Genomic DNA, 22,163 nt, shown 5'->3' on the forward strand with positions numbered 1-22,163 from the left:
ACATACAAAATTAATGACACTGTGTATGTATTAGATCCACTCACTAGAAACAAGAAATCAAAAAACCTGTACACTGAAGGTGTAATAACCAAAATTGAAGAAAACAGGGTACATTGTAAAATGAAAAATGGTAAGATACATGTAAGAAATTTCCGTGACATAAAACCTAAAAGAAGTATTCTTACACTTCCAGGTTCCTCCTCGAATACGGCTCCATCCTCACTCAGCCCATAAAAACCCAAGGATTTTATGCTGACTCAATGGGATCTGCCACAATAATTAACTATTACCATAAGTTCATGTTTCATTTTGATCTCAATAGTTTAAGAGGATCTTATAATAATACTCGCAACACTGTTACAAGCCTAATATCTCGAAGTAATAAAACTTTTCCCTTATTTAATGTCTGAATTAAATGAAGCCATTAAGGAAGCAAGGAAAGAATTAAATAAAATATTACCTAACACACCTAGGACTAAAAGAGGTTTAATAAATGGCTTAGGTACCGTGATCAAATTCATCTCTGGAAATTTAGATCAGAACGATTTAGGCAACTTACAAAGTTGAATAGATTCATTAAAACAAAGTCATAATAACGAAATTAAACACATAAATAAACTTGTATCATTTGCTAACTCAATTACTCAAAAATTCTATGATGAAATGAACCATGTCAATGATAATATGAAGGTGATCCAAGGTATCTTACAGGAAGAAGACTTCAAGATAAATATATTGGAACATTTAAAATATGTGTTACTGTGCGCGAGTAAATTTAATAAAATTGTGCGAGTGCTGCAAGAAACCATCAATTTATCTTTTAATGAAATGACCAATATAAAAATCTTTTCACAAAGAGACCTATCAAATATAATAAATCATTTGCTATCAATATATCCCACTAAGACTTTGATTCATACTGATCAATACCATCAAATCGAAAATCTTAAATTATTAAGAACGCAAGTTCTCATGATGGACAAAGAATTGATTGTGATTCTTGCTATGCCGATCACAGATGGAAATCAGTATCAAATGTATTCAATTTCACCTATGCCTAGTATTAACAATCTTGTATTAATTCCTTCAGAAAGATACTATTTACAAAGTTCCACCTTGAAATGGTCAAGTGTACCTTGTATTAAAAATACTCAATCTTATGTATGTATATATTATAATGTCAGAACCACTAAGTGTAATCTAACAGACACTTCAAAATGTGAATTTGCCTTTGTTAACAATGATGTACAATTATTTCAACCCTTAAACAGGGAACATGTTCTCTTTTTTAGCAAAACCCCTCAGGTTATTTCGCAGACATGCCAAGATTTTCAAAGAACTATCAAGCTCTCTGGACCAAATATTATATATACCAATGAATCCTGCCCTATTTCCAGCATGGGTATAACCTTGCAACAGCATCCAACAAATTATGTGTACTCATTCCCACTCATATCAGTCCAAGACGACCCCTATGTAAGGAATGAAATAAAATTCCATTTCTCCCACCTTGATGTAAAGAAACTGAAATCAGACCTAATACCTGTCCCAAAAGGTAATACTACTACAAGGCATTTTATATATACGACTGTAATTTTTATGATAAGTATAATGTGCATTATTTTGTTAATCTTTAGGAAAAGACTGTATCAACTATGTAACCTATGCAAAAATGTAAAATGTAAAAATAACAAAGATATTACCGAGGACGGTAATAAGCAACTGGCGGTGGAGGAGTTATGTATCCCGACAACTAGTGTCGAGTCCAGGACTTTCACAGTCCAGAACGTGGGAGTTTAAATATATATTATATTATAAGCCACTAAGACCATACTTGGTCGTTTCACAAGGAAGTAAAATTATATTGCTTCATACTATTTCACTTAGGAAGCACTCTCCAAGAAACATGGGTTTCTTGAGAATAACAAACTTTGAAAATAACAAGGTTACCCTCCTTTTCTGAGAAAATATGTGTTGTTCAGATTTGGTGGCACTCACGATTTACTGCAATATTTCACAAGTGTGTTGCAATATTGCTCAACTATACGACACCAACCCATCTTGTCAAAAACATGTAAGATTGTTTTCCAGTGGACTGATACGTGATTGTAACCTGAAAGCTAAGCGTATAAAACCAACAGTCTCATAAGGCTCATTACTCATTCGTCAACCAGTCAGCTACAGACTAGTAAGCTGTCAGGCTTCGCACGTCTCGGATCACGGGTTCGATCTTTGATCATAGTAGAGATGTAATTATCAACAGTTGTACATAGGAATAATCAGCTAACTTAATAAACAAGTAACATCGAATTGTCTTCTCATTTCGACTGAATAGATAAGGCTCAGCGTGATATTGAACTATCGGAACCTGATAGCTCAGTACCTACAAAAATATAAATGTTGTTGAGCTACAAACTTAATTCGAGTACAAAACAACCAAAAAACACGTAATTCCTAAATCTGTCGCTCGAAACCGAACGGGTTATAGCTCTTCACCATACTTTAAGCCACGAGCCGCCACTGCTCTCCACTATTCCTCTTGGTTTTATTATTCCATCTTTTTCTTTTATGGACTGATCACACCCTTGGTATTTTTACAGTCGAGGCATAGATGGAGGATAGTGAGGACTCAATAGCAGATGATACACTCAATGATAATGCCGCTTGCCAACAAGTGCTTATACAAAATCTTAATGTGCTAGGAGGGTACATAATGGCTGGACCAAGTGAAGCCATTTCCTTACGGGAGGAGAGTCGAATTAGAGGTTTAATGGATAACTAGAAACCTCAAAACGGTACACTACTTACCTGTCCTGATTTCACAACCTTGGTTCCCTACACCTATTCAACACCCGGCCAGGCCGTATGTTAGAAATCCCTATACATCAAACCATAACGTCCGACTCGTTGGCTGAACGGTCAGCGTACTGGCCTTCGGTTCAGAGGGTCCCGGGTTCGATTCCCGGCCGGGTCGAGGATTTTAACCTTAACTGGTTAATTCCAATGTCACGGGGGCTAGGTGTACGTGTTGTCTTCATCATCATTTCATCCTCATCACGACGCGCAGGTCGCCTACGGGAGTCAAATAGAATGACCTGCACCTGGCGAGCCGAACCCGTCCTGGGATATCCCGGCACTAAAAGCCATACGACATTTCATTTCAAACCGTAATATACAACATATGGTTCACGGTCACCTCCACATGCTAATGAAATCATTTTCCCAACGAAGTAAGGGATCCTAAATGTAACACAAAATTCAAAGGCTTCTACCAACGTCATAGCCTTTCATGCTAAGTATATTAATTTATCATACCGAAATCGTGGAAGAGTTCCTCGAACCCAAACAAATATAAAGGCTAAAAAGGTAAACTTAAAAAAAAATTGATAAAACATCTCCACCTAAAAAAATTACACAAAATAACATTCTTATAAATAAAATACTAGTATATTCAGCCAAAAAAATTAATGCAAACCCGCCACTTCTATATTCAACATTAAATCCTGAAACCAATTCAGACTCCCCTTCTGCAAAATCAAAGGGAGTTCGGTTAGTTTCCGCCAATCTAACTTGAGTGTGAATTGTCGCATGTTATAGAATGTATTCATGGAAATTTATACTACCTTTGGTTCTAAAACGTTTAATTATGCTATGTTAGATCATTTCGTGGTCTTCTTATATTGTGTTGATGTATTTTATATTTTACCCATTCTAGCGCCGAGATTTTCATTTTAATTTAGATACTTTATTTTACACATTAATCGTACAGCATCACATAGACCTATTGGCTAAAATTCTAAAATTCCAATTCTTTGTTATGTTGCTTATATTATCAGTAGATCTAATCTTATCCACATGTAAGTTTATATAGATAACGGTTTATTGTTTGTTGTGTCTGTTCTATTTACTGTAAAATTATGTGCATACTAATTTTTACCTTATGTCGTTAAAAGGGAATTGGAAGTGGACGGGGGGAGAGGGGCAAAAGATTGTAGAGACAGCAAATTTACCCGGGATTGTGTGATATAGCGATCGCGTGGGGAGTGAGGGGAGATACACATCAAAACTGGGAAGTTAAAGGGCTGCAAAATGGTAAGTTTTTTGAGGCTCTCCGAGCGAATTTCGACAGAGAGGTAAAGGATGACAGTATACCAAATGTGCGGTAATAATAGTTTTTTGAGACTTTGATTTAATACTATACATTAAAACTTTCACCAGAGGAACAATAATTACACATGTATTACTAGTCCATGCATGATTATGCAATTAAAAAGAAAAACTATTTGACTACACACAAAGAAACTAGACACTAAAGAGACTGCCAGACTGACGAATACGCGTAGCAAGCGGGTGAATCGTACCTCAGTGTTCATGACCTTGCGAAAAAATATACCCCTTGCTACCCTTCCTCACAGCACGTGCACTACTTGCTGTGGCCCTATACCAATCGGTTAGCTAGGATGAGCGACATCTTGTGTGTATTTCCGTTAACAATTTTTTTAATAGTTAAAGAAAAGTCCACTTCTGCGGTGTAGTGGTTAGCGTGATTAGCTGCTAACCCCTGAGGCCCGGGTTCGATTCCCAGCTCTGCCACGAAATTTGAAAAAGTGGTACGAGGGCTGGAACGGGGTCCAGTCAGCCTCGGGAGGTCAACTGAGTAGAGGTGGGTTCGATTCCTACCTCAGCCATCCTCGAAGTGGTTTTCCGTGGTTCCCAATTCTCCTCCAGGCAAACGCCGGGATAGTACCTAACTTAAGGCCACGGTCGCTTCCTTCCCTCTTCCTTGCCTATCCTTTCCAATATTCCCATCCCCCCACAAGGCCCCTGTTCAGCATAGCAGGTGAGGCCGCCTGGGCGATGTACTGGTCCTCATCCCCATTTTTATCCCTTGTTCCAAAGTCTCACGCTCCAGGACACTGCCCCTGAGGCGGTAGAGGTGGGATCTCTCGCTGAGTCCGAGGGATAAACCAGTCCTGGAGGGTAAACATATTAAGAAAGAAACAAAGTTAAAGAAAATAAACGAAATAATTAGCTGATAAGACAACAGGGCTTATACAAATGGCGTTCTTAATAATTCATATAATTTCTATTTTCTGCTGGCTAAAATAGAATGAAAATGTAATGTTTTCTCCACAAAGTAGGGGGCGAGTGTACCCGCTCACCCCCACCCCCACCTATTCGCCGCTACTGCTAGTCCTTTCCTATCCCATCGTCGTCATAAAACATGTCTGTGTCGGTGCTACGTACAGCAAAATTGTTTAAAAAAGTGCATTAGGAATAGTGGCATTCACAATGAATATGCACGACGATTGGAGATCTAAAGAACAAGCTCCCTTGTTTACATGCTTTTATACTGTATACACCACTTCGAACTGCAATTTATTTTCGTCTACCAAACTAACCTTGGAGTAACGTCTAAATGTTGCTTCATTTAGAAATATTTAAACAGTTGCTGCCTAAATAGTGAATGAGTTGTAGAGTGTCGGCCTCCGGGTCCCAAGATAGCGGGTTCAGACCCAGCAGAGGTAGTCGGATTTTTGAAAGGAGGAAAGAATTCCGCTCGACACTCTATATCGCATGATATCGGCATGTTAAAAGATCTCTGGTGACACATTTGGTGTTTACCCGACAAAATTCATTAAATCTCAGCCACAGACGCCCAAGGGTGATTCGGTTTACTCTCTCTGCCATCCAGTAGGCCTAGAGTAAAACAGAACGTCAAAATTGACGAGCAGGCAGCCAGATTGTGTCGAATTAAAACGTCTGCACACTGTAGCTGAGGCCATACGATTATTATAACATCCTATCAGGGGCGTATTCTCCTTGAATGCAAGGCATTCACTGCATGCGTTATGATAACACAAAGAACTGTCTGATTTACGATTTTAGGTTGTTTCAGGTCAAATATTAACGATTTCATCTCTCAGAAGTTCAAAAGGTCCGCGCAACTGTACTGGTTTCGTTGCTTGACTACGTGTGGTGCTGGTGTAGTCTCGCCGTCTACTCCACTCTCGGAAGAAAGAGACAGCATGGCGGAGTTAACGATGCAAGGCATTCAATCTTAAAATTGCATTCAGTGGCAGACGTAGTTCTGAAACCCTCCGAACGATGTCGCTGCAATTGAAACTTGGTCAGAATTTGTCACCCCATACCCGTGCTACCCTCTGCCATCTGTTAGCAACTTGGAGAAAGTCGACATGTTTACAGCGAACGGGACACACAGATTACCCCCTAGCGAGAACCCAACGTGACGAAACTGACCAATGCCACTGAGGTGACTTATCTCCAGTGCTTGAGTTGTGGCTAACTAGTGAGTTAATTCATTGTGTGTTTTGCTGATTAGTGAGTTCATTCTGTGTGTGCTGTTCCTGTGCTATTCGTCGTTTTCGGAGTTTTATTATATTTTGCGCAATGTGGTATTAACGATGGACGAGTCTAAAACGGATATAATTGTAAATCAGTTTGAAAAGCCATTTACTGGCCGTTCGTTTGATGAAAAGATGCAAAGAGTTAAAGCCGCGAGACCTCTACCATTTCTCGTAAATTTCTTCTTCTTCTTCTTAATCTGCTTACCCTCCAGGGTTGGCTTTTCCCTCGGACTCAGCGAGGGATCCCTCCTCTACCGCATCAAGGGCAGTGTCCTGGAGCTTCAGACTCTGGGTCAGGGGATACAACTGGGGAGGATGACCAGTACCTCGCCCAGGCTGCCTCACCTGCTATGCTGAACAGGGGCCTTGCGGGGGATGGGAAGATTGCTAGTTTTTTTTTTTGCTAGGGGTTTTACGTCGCACCGACACAGATAGGTCTTATGGCGACGATGGGATAGGAAAGGCCTAGGAGTTGGAAGGAAGCGGCCGTGGCCTTAATTAAGGTACAGCCCCAGCATTTGCCTGGTGTGAAAATGTGAAACCACGGAAAACCATCTTCAGGGCTGCCGATAGTGGGATTCGAACCTACTATCTCCCGGATGCAAGCTCACAGCCACGCGCCTCTACGCGCACGGCCAACTCGCCCGGTGGGAAGATTGGAAGGGATAGACAAGGAAGAGGGAAGGAAGCGGCCGTGGCCTGAAGTTAGGTACCATCCCGGCATTTGCCTGGAGGAGAAGTGGGAAACCACGGAAAACCACTTCGAGGATGGCTGAGGTGGGAATCGAACCCATCTCTACTCAGTTGACCTCCCGAGGCTGAGTGGACCCCGTTCCAGCCCTCGTACCACTTTTCAAATTTCATGGCAGAGCCGGGAAGCGAACCCGGGCCTCCGGGGGTGGCAGTTAATTACATTATCTACTACACCACAGAGGCGGACCCTCGTAAATTTAAAAAGAGAAAACAAGAATTGTGTACGCACGCTCAATCCAGAAACTTACAGTAAAACTGTTTGGCTCGAGTTCACCTACATGTAATTAGGGTGAGTAGAATTGAAATTTACTTAATACATTGTGTTAACTGCATGGTTACTAGTTGCATGCCTCAGTGGAGATTCCAGGATACGCCACTGCATCCTATTTATATAAATGTTAATCTTTTCCGTTTGTAGCTTGTAGCCTCAGGCAAATACCTGGAGATTTCCAGCTTAACGGCTGCGTATCGAAATAACTGGGTTTCTCCAGTATGTCACAATGACCTACATAAGTCTGTCCGATTTACGTCATAAGTACAAAATATGGACATAATTGCATATAATAATGTTATTCTTAATCAGTTTACAATGTTTTACTTAACTGCATATAGATGTGCCTGAAATTAACTACGGCTTTGTACATTTAACATACATAAAATTTGCTACATCATTAAAGAGAAATGTAAATGGTATTAATTGTTATGTATTTTACGTTTTAGAAAGATGTACGTGGGATCTGTCTTACAAGGAAGCACAGGGATAGAAACAGCCAAACGAAATTGTAATTATAATTTAGGTTACAATCCCATAAATTCTGATCAAATATTATCATTTGTCAAAATGGTCGTCTCGGCCATTTAGATTGCAGAGTTCACGGAAGCTACAGTGTGGTATATTGCACCTTCGTTTATGATTCAAAATCGCGATAAATTATTTCTTATAACAGCGAGCGAGTTGGCTGCGCTATTTGGGCCATGTGTCCGTCAAATTGCATTCGGGGGATGGCGGGTTCGAGACCCACTGTCAGCAGTCCAGAAAATGGTTTTCCATAGTTTCCCATTTTCACACCAGTAAAATGCCGGGGCTGAACCTCAGTTAAGGCCAAGATCACTTCCTTCCCAGTCTTAGCAATGTCCTATCCCGTCGTCGCCATAAGACCTGTCTGACACGTGCGACGTAAAACCAGTGGCAAAAAAATATTTTGATGTAAATAACTCGCAAGGTAGGCCTGCATCACATCTTCAGCACGTGTAGATAGGATTTCTTAGTTTTATGTTTAAATATACAAGGTAAGGTATATAATTTCATATAATGATACTAAGAAAGCATGTGTATCTTGCCAATTTCAACTGGATGGATGATTTCTTATTACCAGTCAATTAGTACTTAGTACTTAAGTAATTATTAGTTACTTCAGCTGGAAATTTGGCGAAATTCATTTGTCAATTGAATGATTTCCTATGTGTAGTGCCACATTAATGATTGAATATACAACATCCAATAGTTTATTCGCTCAATAAATAATCTAAACCATGGTGGAAAGAAGTTAAGGTGGTGCCACGTGCAGGCTCATACATCCCTACTGTGTTGTAAGGCCGGTGGAGGCAAGTCTCAGATTTCCTTTGTATTATGAGAATGTTGTATTTTCTGTTGTGTCACAGCTTTTGGTGCGTTGCTGAAAATATATATTTAAATATTTATTATGTGTTTGAAATGCAGAATTATGCTTTCTACGGCTGTTCAAATCATTATTGCAAAGACTAACTGTAGCGATGTAATATACTCCACATACGAAGATATACGTGAAAGGTTTATAGTGTCATACGGAAGTGAAAAGATAAATTTTGAAAATGGTAAGTTGTTACTTATAAATATCTTCCAAATTCGGTCACAACATAAGCTGTTTGGAGTTTCATTATTAAGAATGTGTTCATTACCCGATGTAGCTTTTGAACTCTTCTGATAAATTAAAGGCTTACAGATGAGGTATTTCTTCAGCAACAGCATGTTCCACCCATTACAAACGTGAGAAGTTGTCGACAAGGTTTACTAAAGTATTCTCCAAAGAAATACAAAACCTTGGACCAGATGTAGTACCATCCTTGCGTTTACCGAAACAACATGTTGAAAGAAAAAGAAAGGAGAAAAAGAATAAAATTTCTGCTTACGATTAAGATATGTGGCTTCAGAGGTATGAACTAAATGTAATGAGACTAAGGAAATCGTTTGTAATTGCACTAAATGACGTTAAAATAAACGGCGACTTAACTCTTTCGACAGAACAGACCATAACTAAAACGTATATCCAAGACTTTGTATGTTTAATGTAAACATTTAAATGTAAAGAACGTACAGAGGTAAAAATTGAATTTTGCTATACAAATGTTGTACAAGAAAATAAGTCATACACTAATTCATTTAGCAAAATGGAAGCTGATTGAAATGAAATGAAAATGAATTTCCGAATTTATCCGGCTTGTTAATAATATTGATATGACCTATAATATATATAACTAGAAATTGTCATTAAATGAACACAGAAGTAAAGCTTACGATTAATACTGTGAGTGACAAAATAATATATTGAAGAAATTAGGCATATGTTTAAGGAATTCAACTCTGACAAGTCCTAAAAGAAAAATGCCATTTCGGTTTGGAATTACCGTATCAAATAATTCGCCTAAATAGTTATCATACACCTGAAGGAGAAGTGTGTAATTACGATTTAACTTACGGATAAAATGCATCAGGATAGGACTGGTGATTTATTTTCTATCATTCGAAACATTTCAATTTAAATACAGATTGAAGTGGTATATCTTAGAAATATATTTAACATCTGCACGCATTTCAGAAGGCGTAAAACAAGTAAAACAATGTGCTATCAGTGTACCATCACTTATATATATTTTAAAGACTCTTCTGTACTAATACTGATGTCTCTTTCTCGCTGAATAACGGTACTTTCTTCTTCTTCTTCTTCTTCTTATTTTTCTTCTTCTCCTTATTCTTATTCTTCGTAATTGTGCATACACGACGAGAAAGATTTTCAAAATTACTACTGTGCACATTTGTATTCCTTTGCAGTGAAGAACACAGCAAGATTATTGCAGAACAAAATTGAAAATAAACAGCAGGATGATTTGAATTCCAAATTAAATACTCTGAACTTGGGTTAATTTTGTAAACGGATCAGATATATCCCTAGGGAAAGTTTACGTTACTCAAGTGCTGACCTTCGTGCTGTAAAGAGAGCAGGAAACGAATTTCAAATTGTTCACGGACTCATATTCCCAAAAGGAAGAATGATAACTCTTTTAACTGTAACCTAGATAAAGAGGATCATAAACGGCATCTTGAAGTAGGAATAAATTTTGTTAAAACGAGAAAATATATTTGCATTGAGTGCTACAATAAGAAGGTTGTCGAAATCAGATTCCAAAATTTACAACCGGCAGCTTATTAAGAAACTTCTATAGTGTCCAGTACTTAAAGGGGCAAAAGGCTTCTACAGTATGGAAACTGTTGAGCATTCTTTATTTCCAGTATTCAGAGATAGAGATAAAACTGTGGTATTCCATTCTTTTAAAGTGTATTACGTTTACCGTTTTCCTTTAAATTCTTGAACATTCGTGTTTATGTTTAGCGTGCTCGGCTCGAGGCACTACGGGTATTTATAACTCTGAAGATATCACTACGCAATAACCGGCAGAAATGAGCTCAGGAATGTACTCATCTTACTTCTTTCCACCATGATCTAAACAGCATTGGAACGCTTCTTGTTCCACTTAAAGATGATGTTAGAAGACAGTAATGAAATTTCACTTCGGATAAATCTTTGAAAGGGACTTGCAATCTATATGGCTACCTGAAGTTCTTCAACAATCCGTAATCAATCGCAATTAAGTGGATCAAGTGGTTAAGTGTTATCTTTAATTTGACATGTGAGTGATTCTTTCGAAAGCACCTCGTGTGCCTACAGGTCCACTGTGGGAAACACGTGATCCAAGGTGAGAGCTGTGAGGACTACATCTCAGCAAGCTGGATTATCTCCTCTAGCCGGACCGTTCTCCTTCTGTCGGCCATCTTCCTCTTGGTGTGAACAGCAAGTATACGAATTTCTGTAACGAGTAACTGAACTGTACGAGCTTCCGTGATGGTGACGACTGAACGTTTATATCCATGCCATTTCTACATGCCGATATTTAATTTATGTTGATAGAGAATATAACCATTTCTACCCTACATATCATTTTGCTCAATTTATCAGAATACAGAAAAATACAGTATAGGGTATTTGCAAGTTGTAATGTGGTTCATAATGACCACGTATAATGTTTTAATAAAGACAGAGTCAACATTTCAGAAGTCTTAATCATTTTAAAATATTCTTGTTGCCTAGTAAATTCTAACGTTCTTTACAATGTCTTGCAACAGTTACGGTTTGACTCACTATTCCCATCAGTACATTTTAGGATGAAGAGATGAGAAATAAGTCATCTGCCTCAGGTAACTATTCGGTAGCTACAATGTAGCATCAGTAAAAACATCAAGACATGTGAACATTTCCTCTCATTTCATATAGGAAACCTTTTCTTCGAGCAGTGCTTGGCTCGCTACTTCAGCATTCCCGATACCTTGTTATTTAAATGATTTTAGAGTTGAAACCCTCGATGTTGGCAACCACGTTCTTCTCAGCACGGGCACTAAGCCGTTGTTATTTCGAAGAAAGGTCTTGATTTTGTTCAAAGAAGAAAAACATATCTCAGGTTCAGTAGCTGCCATGGATATAGCGACTCCATTTCGTAATTTGAGAAAGCGTGTCTTGTAAACCGGCTGGACAGGACGAAGTGAAGTAGCGGTATAGTTCCTTCACTGATCCTGACGCCTGGTCTTTGATATAAAACTAAAAGTTGAGTCTTCAATTTACGTTTCGCTATCCATGCTATAAGCCTGGAAAGCAGCATTGCATTCTCTCTCAGGAAACGACTTGAATACTCCTCAAATATGGAAACATCCTGTAGTTTTACTGTCCATATGTGGTGGAGTTACATTTATTGATCAGGTTGGATTAAGTAACCCGCAACGTCTTGACTGCGAGTCTGGTAGCATAATGTGTGATTTATCACCACACGTATGCACATAGCAAATTTATAGGCAGTGTTTATACTCATGCGTAATGCTATAGCTTTTCTACAGAATTTCAGCACACATTGATACAGCTACTTCCTTCTGAGCTGAATTTGTGAGAATTTTATTCCCTTCTTTCATGAAACGGTGCACAGAACGAATAAAATGACATTTTCTTCTTCCAGATAGAATTACTTGAGTGCTACTGCACATTAGCACACAAGAGGCAGCCACCACAGTTACAAGTCCAAATATATCTATTCACTAAGGTATTGCCTTTGAAATAAAACTTTCCACGCGGGTGAAAGAAACAAACCTCCACACATGTCTTTAATCAATAGCTAAGTAAGCCTCTGAAAAACAATGCAACCAAATTCAAATAGATAACTTTAGTGAAGAAAATAATCTGTTGAATTAAGGCTTAGTACTCAGATCTGTGCGCTTGTACAGTTGTAACACAGAAAGTTCTTCGATGCTACGTAACCCAAGAAATACGCAGTACGTGACCTCAAACATTATATAAGTGAAAGAAGTAACAACTCACAATTCAAATTTATATTACTATTTCGATTGACATGTTGTTATCAACATACGAACAAATTTAATATCAAAACTGACTTGCACAGTAATCAACAAGCTTCGCACGTTCTGCACGACTTTATCATTATGGAATAAAGTGATTATAGCATTCGTGAGAGACCGCCAGTAGTACTTTATAATTCTATAACCGTAACACACATAAGGCTTGTGAATAAACAAAATCAGCTCATTAATTTATATCGTCACACGTATGTGACTTACAAATTTCATTTTAATCCAGTATGAAACAATTTATAAAACAGGGTGTACATCGGTGTACATGAAAGATGCTTTCGAGGAGTCAACGAATTAACAGATCTGCGCAGGCAAATTCTCCGACGTCGCCATAAGACCTATCTGTGTCGGTGCGACGTAAAGCCCATAGCAAAAAAAATTCTCCGAAACTTAGGTTATACCCAGCTACAAAAATATGGAAGAGATGGTAGATATCATGAACCCGGTAGAAACTCAGGATGGTGCAGTACGAAGTGAACTCCATTGTTATCAAACTCTTACGTTTGGATTCAATAACAATCATTAAATTCCCTTCATCATCATCATCAAATAGAAAGACGTATACGAGCAAGATGTATACGATCTACCTAATGAAAGTTACCTCTGCATCGAAGGACGCAGAGATAAGGCAGATGGAAGTTGCCCGAGTAAATCTCAACGTAGTAACCATGACTAGCCTTTCTCTTTCGTGGGGCTCGTTATGAAGTAAATAGTACAGAGGTAGAGAGTACGAAGAATTTTGACATTACAAGTGCAATGAAACTCTATCCTTCTTTTAGTGTTGAAAAAGTAATCTCTTACGGATGACAAGATGGTGTCCAAAAGCTACTATTAACTTGGTGATTAACGAAGACGGTACGTTTACAGCTATGTTATCATTAAAAGATATTCTTGCCTTCGCTGAAGACTACAGACGTATTATAACCAACGCTAAACAAAAGGTAATTCTGATCCATAATCTAAGTTGTTACAATGGTCTTAAAGCAGCAGCAACACCTGTAGACTCGAGGATCACGCTTCAATATACCTCTTGGAGGATTATACATGTGACATTAACTGATCGACAAAAATCGATTGCTCAAGATTATACAAAATAACACGTATTCGAAGTTGGGAGCTGCATGAGTATCCTGTGTTACCGAGTATAAACAAGAATAGCTGGGCTGTAAAACATCACGTTTCACCGAAAAACCTCTTTATATTTTTTGTGAATTTCAAACAAATCGTAAATTCAACCATGAGAAAAATAGCTCTCATTTTGATCTATGCAAATTAATAAATATTAGACTGTACCTCAACGGAATTTCTTACCCCTAAGGAAACATTGACATTAATTTCAAGAAAAATAAATTTGGCTTGTTCTATTAACACCGATTTTACAATATACAATATGCCGTTAGAGACTATAAAAGAATCTCCTTTCGTTATTACTCTACCGTCTACTGTCTCATTATTCATATCGCCGATGTAACTTGCCATCCACTATCAAATATACTTATAAGACAATAAATAAGAATATTTCTACATTATTATCATTAGTATACGCCTCTGCATCAAAGACCATGGAGCAGAATGAAGATAGCAGAGAAGACGCAGTAAATTATCTGGACAAACTACGATGTGCAAATCTTGCATCGGATCTAACAATACATTAATAAGTAAGGCTATTATTGCTTATTAGGAACACAAACGCTTACACCGTATGCCGCAGCATTTGATTACGTACTTACCACCTGGATTTCTATCAAAGTACGCTGCTTACGATGTATATTTCACACGGAAAATATATTCCACAGTAATATGCGGTAGAGGTAGCCGCACGCAGACGTTGCAAACGACATTACAAGAACAGGGGTAAAGTTGGGGATGACTTTGATGGACCAAATCCAATTATAAAAAGACTGCAAACAGTGTAGGAGTGAATTAAGCAATGCATTTTAAATCTGTTTTAAAGCTGTATCTGAGATAGATAAGCGAAATCTACATTCTTTTATTTCAGAAGCCTAATACCTCGATCAGTTCTACATTCATCAACAAAAATCACGTACAGTTATCCAAGTATAAAATTTTGTATCGTGCTACAGGTAGGTATTATAACAAGCATACGTCTTGAAACATTATGTTCCAGCTACATGTCTCGGGAATGTCGTAAGTATACCAGGTAAGTCTTACTCTTTCAGAAGCCAGTAGCCTGGACCGTCTTCGGTTCTGAACACAAGGATCGACCCTGGATCTTGTAAAAAAAATCTATATTAGGCTACTAGAAGTCTCTAGAATTCAAATTTATAAGCTCGAAAGTTAAGATCACAAATTGAGTGTTCCAGTTACCAAAAACATAGAAGCACGCATGAAGGTCAAAGAACAGGATAGCGCAGCAGCCTAAATAATCACCGCAAGAGTTTGCTCTCAGCGTCAAGAAACACGTGCACAGACAAGTCACAACATGTCACACACACACATAAGTTTTCTTCAATAATACGAGTGTGAGGAGGAGTATAGAGGCACTTCCAGTAAGAGAATTAGCTGAAGCCTGCAGGAATCGAACCCTTGAACTCAGTCTCAGGAAATGCTAACCACCAGACTACTTCAGCCGTTGTCAAACTCCAGTTTGCAAGGTCAAGTTTATCCAAGGAGTCGAACTGTACTCTGCGAGGTTACTTGTGTCCTGTGAGGTTAGGGACTTCAGCCGAAGAACGAACTAGAGCCCCTTCCAGTAACAAAATCAGCTGAAGCCTACAGAAATCAGATACTTGCAAAGCAAGGAACTAGCCTCACTTTGCTGATACGTATTCGTGTATACATCAGGAAACCAGTAAGTTTGAAATATCAACAAATACCACCAGACTGAGCCAAAATCGAACTCGCTAACTAGAGCTCAAGAGGCCAGCGCTTTACTGCCTAAGGTACTCAGCCTAGCAGTGGAAGATGGTTCGTGAGTCAGAAATTCTCAACCCCGCTGAGCCCCACGGTTTTCCAGAGAGAAGTTAGAAGTTTACGATAGTTAACTAAAAGAGGTCGAACTAGAAATATTAGTCAAACTCTGCTAGAGGTCCTTGGTTAAAAGTCTTGTGTCCATGAGGTAGTTCTGCAGTGTTAGCCCCACGAGAGCAATGCATAACAGCCATCTTAACCAGTACCCCTGCGCCAGGTCATTAGAATTAGTCCCATATGACTAATAGGCCCTGAGTTACAAGTTGTAAGCCGCTGAGGTGGCTCTCCAGTGTTAATCCAATAAGAGCAACGTATAGCAGCCATCATGCCCAGTAGGGCAGTTAGGTTAAGCCTGGGATCGAATTCAAGCCTGTAAAGGTAAGCTAGCCTTCTTATGCGGTTTGCCCTGGTGTCAAACTGGGATCTGCAAGATTAGTGAGCCTGTGAGGTTAAGCCTGGAGTCCAATCCAAGCTCTTAAGGTTAATCCTGCACTCATATGCTGTTAATCCGGGGTCGATCTTCGGTCTGTGAAGTTATTAACCCTGTGAGGTTAAGCTTGGGGTCGAATTCAAGCCTGTAAATTTAAGCATGGGCACTTATGAGGTTAGCACGGATGTCGAACTTGGTCCTGTTAGGTTAGTAACCCTGTAAGGTTAAGGTAGATTATGTGATGCTATGAGGTTAGCATAGCACTCTTAGTCAGCGATAGGTTATGACGTTATGTGACGTTAATCTAGCCCTTTTAGTCAGCTCACGAATGAGGAGGAGTTCACCTCTCAGGCGCGTCAGGAGGTGCAAGCTGCCGAACCCGTCCTAAAACCACTACTACCATTCCACAGAGTCCTAAGAAAACAAATATATCTCTGGTTTAATAATGCAGAAAACGGTAATTTAAAATTTGTATAGATAGTACTAGAAGAAAATATCCATTTAGTTCATATAAATGGATGATGGGGAAGAGCCACATTTCTGGAGCAGAAGAGCGCCGTTCATTACATTAATTGTGTCTATTTAAGTGTTTAATTCTGATTTGTACACTATCTTACATTCTAATTTTAATGCTGGGTTGAAAACTTAAAAATCGAACACTATTATAAGAACACAGCCTTTTCATTGCAACCCCGTATTTCCCACAGTTTACAATTTGGAATCTGTGGAGTATTGTTCACAGGCAATGCCATCTCCGTATAGGCTTCAGATAGCCCTTGGAAGAGTGCAACGTCAAGATATCCATTTCCTGTAACTTCAGCATAAATAATATAGGGTGGTTAACTGTATTCCTGGCCATATTTGCCCCCAAGAATTAACCCCTTCTCATTTCTGATGTAGGCTGAGTAAACTTCAATAAATGGAATAGCCCTACTCTAAATGAAGACAACAAAAATGCTTCGTAAGCCAACACTAAAAATCCATAAACGCATTAAACAATATTATTTCTTAATGGTTGAAGTTAAACCAGGAAATCAAATATTAAATTGAATGTTAAATTACAACAAACTGCCAAACAACTTAAGAAGAAAAGTTACAGGTACTAAATTATCATTAAAAGAGTCTCAAAGGAACACATTTAAGTAGACAACAAGTTCAAGCAACAAAACTAACAACTGCGGGTTTGAATTACTTGAAGTCGTGAAATAACAAGCCACAAAAATTGCAGTTTCTTAATGAAATTCATACGTGATTGCCCAGGAGTCATGTATGACTTTAACGAAGATATAGTGCCAATATCACTGAATTGTCAGATTGAGCATTGCCCCTAAATTGGGCATACCTACAGTTCACCCATACAAAATATTCAGTAGTGCGTAGCGTGAAATAAGAAATGGGAATGCTTTAGTTTAAACACCCTAATACTAGAAATAAAATGTGGAGGGGAACACCCGCGCACTTTTTTATTCGAATGGTGCTCCTATAAATTAAGTTTAAGGATATACAATGATATCAAAAAATAATAATGTTATAATAGCGTTTATGTTTAAAACATTGTAACATGTAATTAATATAGAATTTTCACGACTGTAATGTACTCGAAATAAGCCTCCAACGTATTATATCGTGTACAGTACATATAGTGCATACCAAAGAGATGTCAAGTACAGAACATAAATGGTCAACCGGTCAGCAGAAGGATCCGAATCCACAAGCTCCCGATTTCACGTCACAGAACAAATATAACCTAGGCCACCAGCTCAATTGGATAGAGCAACCGTGCAACCAGATACAGCAATCAGATACGCCTTGTGTGCACCGCTCTAAATCATTTTTCACCGAACGTGATGCAAACGTAGCAATGCAGTAGAGTTTGCTTGTTTTATAACTACCCGTAAGTCAGGATAACATTTCATACAACGAAGACTGAAATTGGAGTGTTTACATTCTGTTAAGCTCCTTAATATTTTATTTCGTAGTAGACCGTTTCTCTTTCAACTCCCGTCGTTATTTACAAGTATAGTGCGATAAAATGTTTGACCGTCAGATGTTTAACAAATATAATATTTCAGGTATGCCACTCGTCGTTATGAAATAAATAACATTCACCTTACCACACTTCACAAAGAAACTTCACACACGTGGAAACACGAACACAATAGCAGAACAGCGCTCCGAAGTCAGAACCCAGCCAGACTACTAATAAATCCCAGCGTACAGGCAACGTGGAAATACTACAAGTGGCGTTTTGCTGTGGAATCTTTTATTAACTATTCACGAGAGACCTACGGGAAATGCTTCGGACTTCATTTGGCTGGTAGGTGCGCGATATTGTCATTGAGTGCGGCTTTCAGGCCTTAGATTTTGGTAATTTATCAAAAAAAACCTCCGATAATGAGAGTTGTTACTTTTGGACACTTCGGCAGCATCCAGAATCTGGTGGCCCCTGGATGAGGCCTGATCCGGTGTGTGACGTCACAGCGCGGTGCGGGCTGCTAGCTAAGAGCGCGCCCTTAACCTCACATGGCGTTGCGCTGGCTACATGTCCAGGCTTAACCTCACAGACCTTGGGCTCGACCGTAGGACTAAGGGTATTAACCTTACAGACCTAAGTTCGAAGGCGAGGCTAACCGCGTAACAGTGCAGTCTTAACCTTACATTATGTTAATGGCTAAGAGTGTAGGATTTGTCTCACGCTGACCAGGCGTTAACCTAACGGGTCGCCCTTCACTACATCCTAGCAAAAAGTGCAGCGTTAAGCTTACGCTGACCAGGCGTTAACCTAACCGGTTGTCCCTCTCTACACCCTGGCAAAAACTGCAGCCTTAACCTTACGCTCACCAGGCATTAAACTATCCCTTGCCTTTCCCTACACCCTGACTAAAAGTGCAGGCTTAACCTTACGCTGACCAGGCATTAACCTAACCTGTTGCCCTCCCCTACTCCAGCTCGGACGTAACTTTACACCCTAGCTAATTGTGCAGGCTTAACCTCACGCTGGCCAGGCATTAACCTAACCGGAAGCCCTTCCCTAAAATAGCTTAGCGGCTACACGTTGAACTAATAGAACAAGGGTGATGGTGTACGAATTAATACATATGTTTTATTCATTGCGACACCCTCAGGAGCTTGGATCTGAACTCAGAGCAAGATGGCAGCACGGGACTAGGGGACTGGTGTAAGTTGTAATACATATGCTTTATTCAAAGGGGCGTAATATTAGGGAGCATCTTTGAGGTTCGAAGCTAAGCAACTGCGGAGTCCAATATGCCAGCGTGTGAACTGATGCGTAACGTGCTATTGGTTTTCAGTGTTTGGAACACTGAATTTTCGATTTTAACATTTCATGCTTATAGATTTGAACTCTAGAGACTTATGGTAGCTTACAATATGTTGACACCACTTAGGGATTGAAACTTCGTGTTCAGAACTGAAAAAAGAGCAAAGAAAAGAATCGCAGGCTCGGGGTTTCGATCCTGGAGATTACTTGGACTCAGAACTAGAGAGCTTAAGTGTATGAGAAAAAATCCTCAACCCGACCTGAAATCCATGGCGTTAATACAGAGTGAGAATGCTGCTAAACTGAGTTCATGACAGCATACGCATTCCAGTAAAAATTCAACTGCACGAGCAAGTTGATTAGACTTGGAAGTACTTGCTGGGACATGAACTACCAAGTTCATTCTTTTAGCAATTAGCCTAGTTTGCATATATAAGAAAAAATGACTGCACGAGTTAAGCCTTAACATCCAGAAGACGCAGATCCTTCCCAAATCTGCACCCAACTCCACCTCCGTCTGTACTACAATCACAGGCCAAGGCAAAGTTCTGAAGAACATAGAACATTCCCCATACCTTCGCAGCCATCTCTCAGCAAATGCAAATATTGATGATGATTTTCAACACCGCCTCAAATGTGCTAGTAGGGTTTTTGATCGTCTTCGTGTAAGGGTCTTTGATAATCATAATATCACCTTCATGTCTACAAAGCTACCGTCATACCATCTCTTACATATGGATGCGAAACGTGGACTACCTAGAAAAAGCACATACGATGCCTGGAAAAATACCATCAACGTTGCCTGAGAAAGATCCTGAGGGTGAAATTGCAAGATCGACGCATTAATATCAGTGTTCTAGAAGAAGCTAACTCCACTGGCATTGAGACCATCATTATCAAGCACCAACTCCGCTGGACAGGCCACATCGTTCGCATGCCTGAATTCCGTCTCCCAAAACAAATTATGTACTGCCAGCTAAAGGATGGTTATAGAAAACTTGGAATACCACAAAATCGTAACAAAGATGCGTTAAAAACCAACATGAAAAAGTGTCAAATCAAAACTAACAAATGGGAAGTTACTGCACGTAACCGCACAGTTTGGGGTCGTAATGTCTGCGAAGGAACTCAGCACTTCGAACAGGAAGGCGGAGAAAAACAAAAGCAAAAGACTTGATAATTGATATTACTTTTGTATAGCATCAACCTACTTTTAAAGACACCACTCAAACGTATTCGTCCACTGATGTCATTCCACGCCATCTCCCCACTGACAGCTCGGAACATACCACTTAGTCGAGCAGCTCGTCTCCTTTCTCCTAAGTCTTCCCAGCCTAAACTTTGCAACCTTTCTGTAACACTACTCTCTTCTTGGAAATCACCCAGAACAAATCGAACGGTTTTCTTTGGATTTTTCCAGGTCCCAGTTTCCCTCATAACCATGTGCCGAGATCTGTACCCTTTATTTCCAATCATATTTATGTGATTACTCCAATGAAGATCTTTCCTTATGTTAACACCTAGGTACTTACAATGATCCCCAAAAGGAACTTTCACCCCATCAATGCGGTAATTAAAACTGAGAGGACTTTTCCTATTTGTGAAACTCACAACCTGACTTTTAACCCCGTTTATCATCATACCGTTGCCTGCTGTCCATCTCACAACATTATTGAGGTCATTTTTAGTGGCGACGCGTGACGTTTTGAAAAGTGTTACCACACTCTTTCTGAGAGTATATTGTCGCTCGCGCCGCAGCAATTTTATTTCCAGTACAGATGTCATTTCATAAAAGGGAAAGACTTGATAATTGATATTACTTTTGTATAAGATAGCATCATTTGAAAATGATGAAATGGCACTTAATATATAGAACACCTAAAGTTTAAAATTAATTTCTAACGAAGCTTCAAGGCTTACCCCATTATTTCCTAATTGTACTTCAACTCGATACTACGTCATGTTGTGGTATCAAAAATATATATCACAGCATCGTAAAAATTAGGCCTCTTCATTATGTCACCCAGAAATGTCTTCTCAATCGCAATCAAAGAAAGTGCAGAAAGCTTGTCGTATTCTTGTGAATTTCTTTGGATGGCATGTATCCTTTTTAAGGCCTAGAAGCTTCTTTCAGAGGAAGCGCTAGTTGCCGGGATGGTGAGAATGAGGTCAATCAATTTCGTTGCTTCTGGATATGCTTTTCTAAGACCACTGGTGTGCAAATATTGGTAGAGGCTATATGCATTATTTTTCACAAGGTCCGGCTTCGTATAAAGGACAGACAGTTCACTTTTAAGTTTTATGCAGTCAACATTTAGCCCATAGGTCTTCACTTACTACTGATAGTCACTGTTCGGGAACTCCGCGAAATTGTTAAAATGGTGAATATCAATTAACTGAAGTATCCGATAGTTCCACAGATATTATGTCAATTATTTCAAATACAATCGGAAATACGATGTTTTCTTAGTTCCTATCAAAACAATTCTCTGGCGCTTTTGAGGATAATCTTACCTCCCTTCATTGTCCTGCAACTTTGAACACATAATTTCAAAATTATTTCTGGTTGTCTGCAAAACGATTTAAAACGCTGGATCTTTTTGGAACAAAAGGCAATATCACATATTTTCTTCTGAATTATCCGATACGCAACATCAGATTGAGAAAGCACTTCAG

At 39.2% G+C, this 22,163-nt stretch overlaps 1 protein-coding gene across 2 annotated transcripts in view; it reads left to right on the forward strand.

Moving 5' to 3' along the window:
• Nucleotides 1–11,408, forward strand: part of LOC136862917 (uncharacterized) — a 355,991-nt gene extending 344,583 nt beyond the window's left edge. Inside the window, exon 6 of one of the 2 annotated variants that reach the window (XM_067139196.2) lies at nt 11,105–11,408. In XM_067139196.2, the coding sequence (XP_066995297.2) occupies nt 11,105–11,224 (120 nt within the window). In that variant the 3' untranslated portion in view covers nt 11,225–11,408. The remainder of the gene's footprint in view (nt 1–11,104) is intronic. The other variant, XM_068225811.1, reaches the window with a different exon arrangement.
• Nucleotides 11,409–22,163: the final 10,755 nt, after the last annotated feature.

The sequence above is a fragment of the Anabrus simplex genome, chromosome 2 (assembly GCF_040414725.1).
Source record: "Anabrus simplex isolate iqAnaSimp1 chromosome 2, ASM4041472v1, whole genome shotgun sequence".
Classification (NCBI taxonomy): domain Eukaryota; kingdom Metazoa; phylum Arthropoda; class Insecta; order Orthoptera; family Tettigoniidae; genus Anabrus; species Anabrus simplex.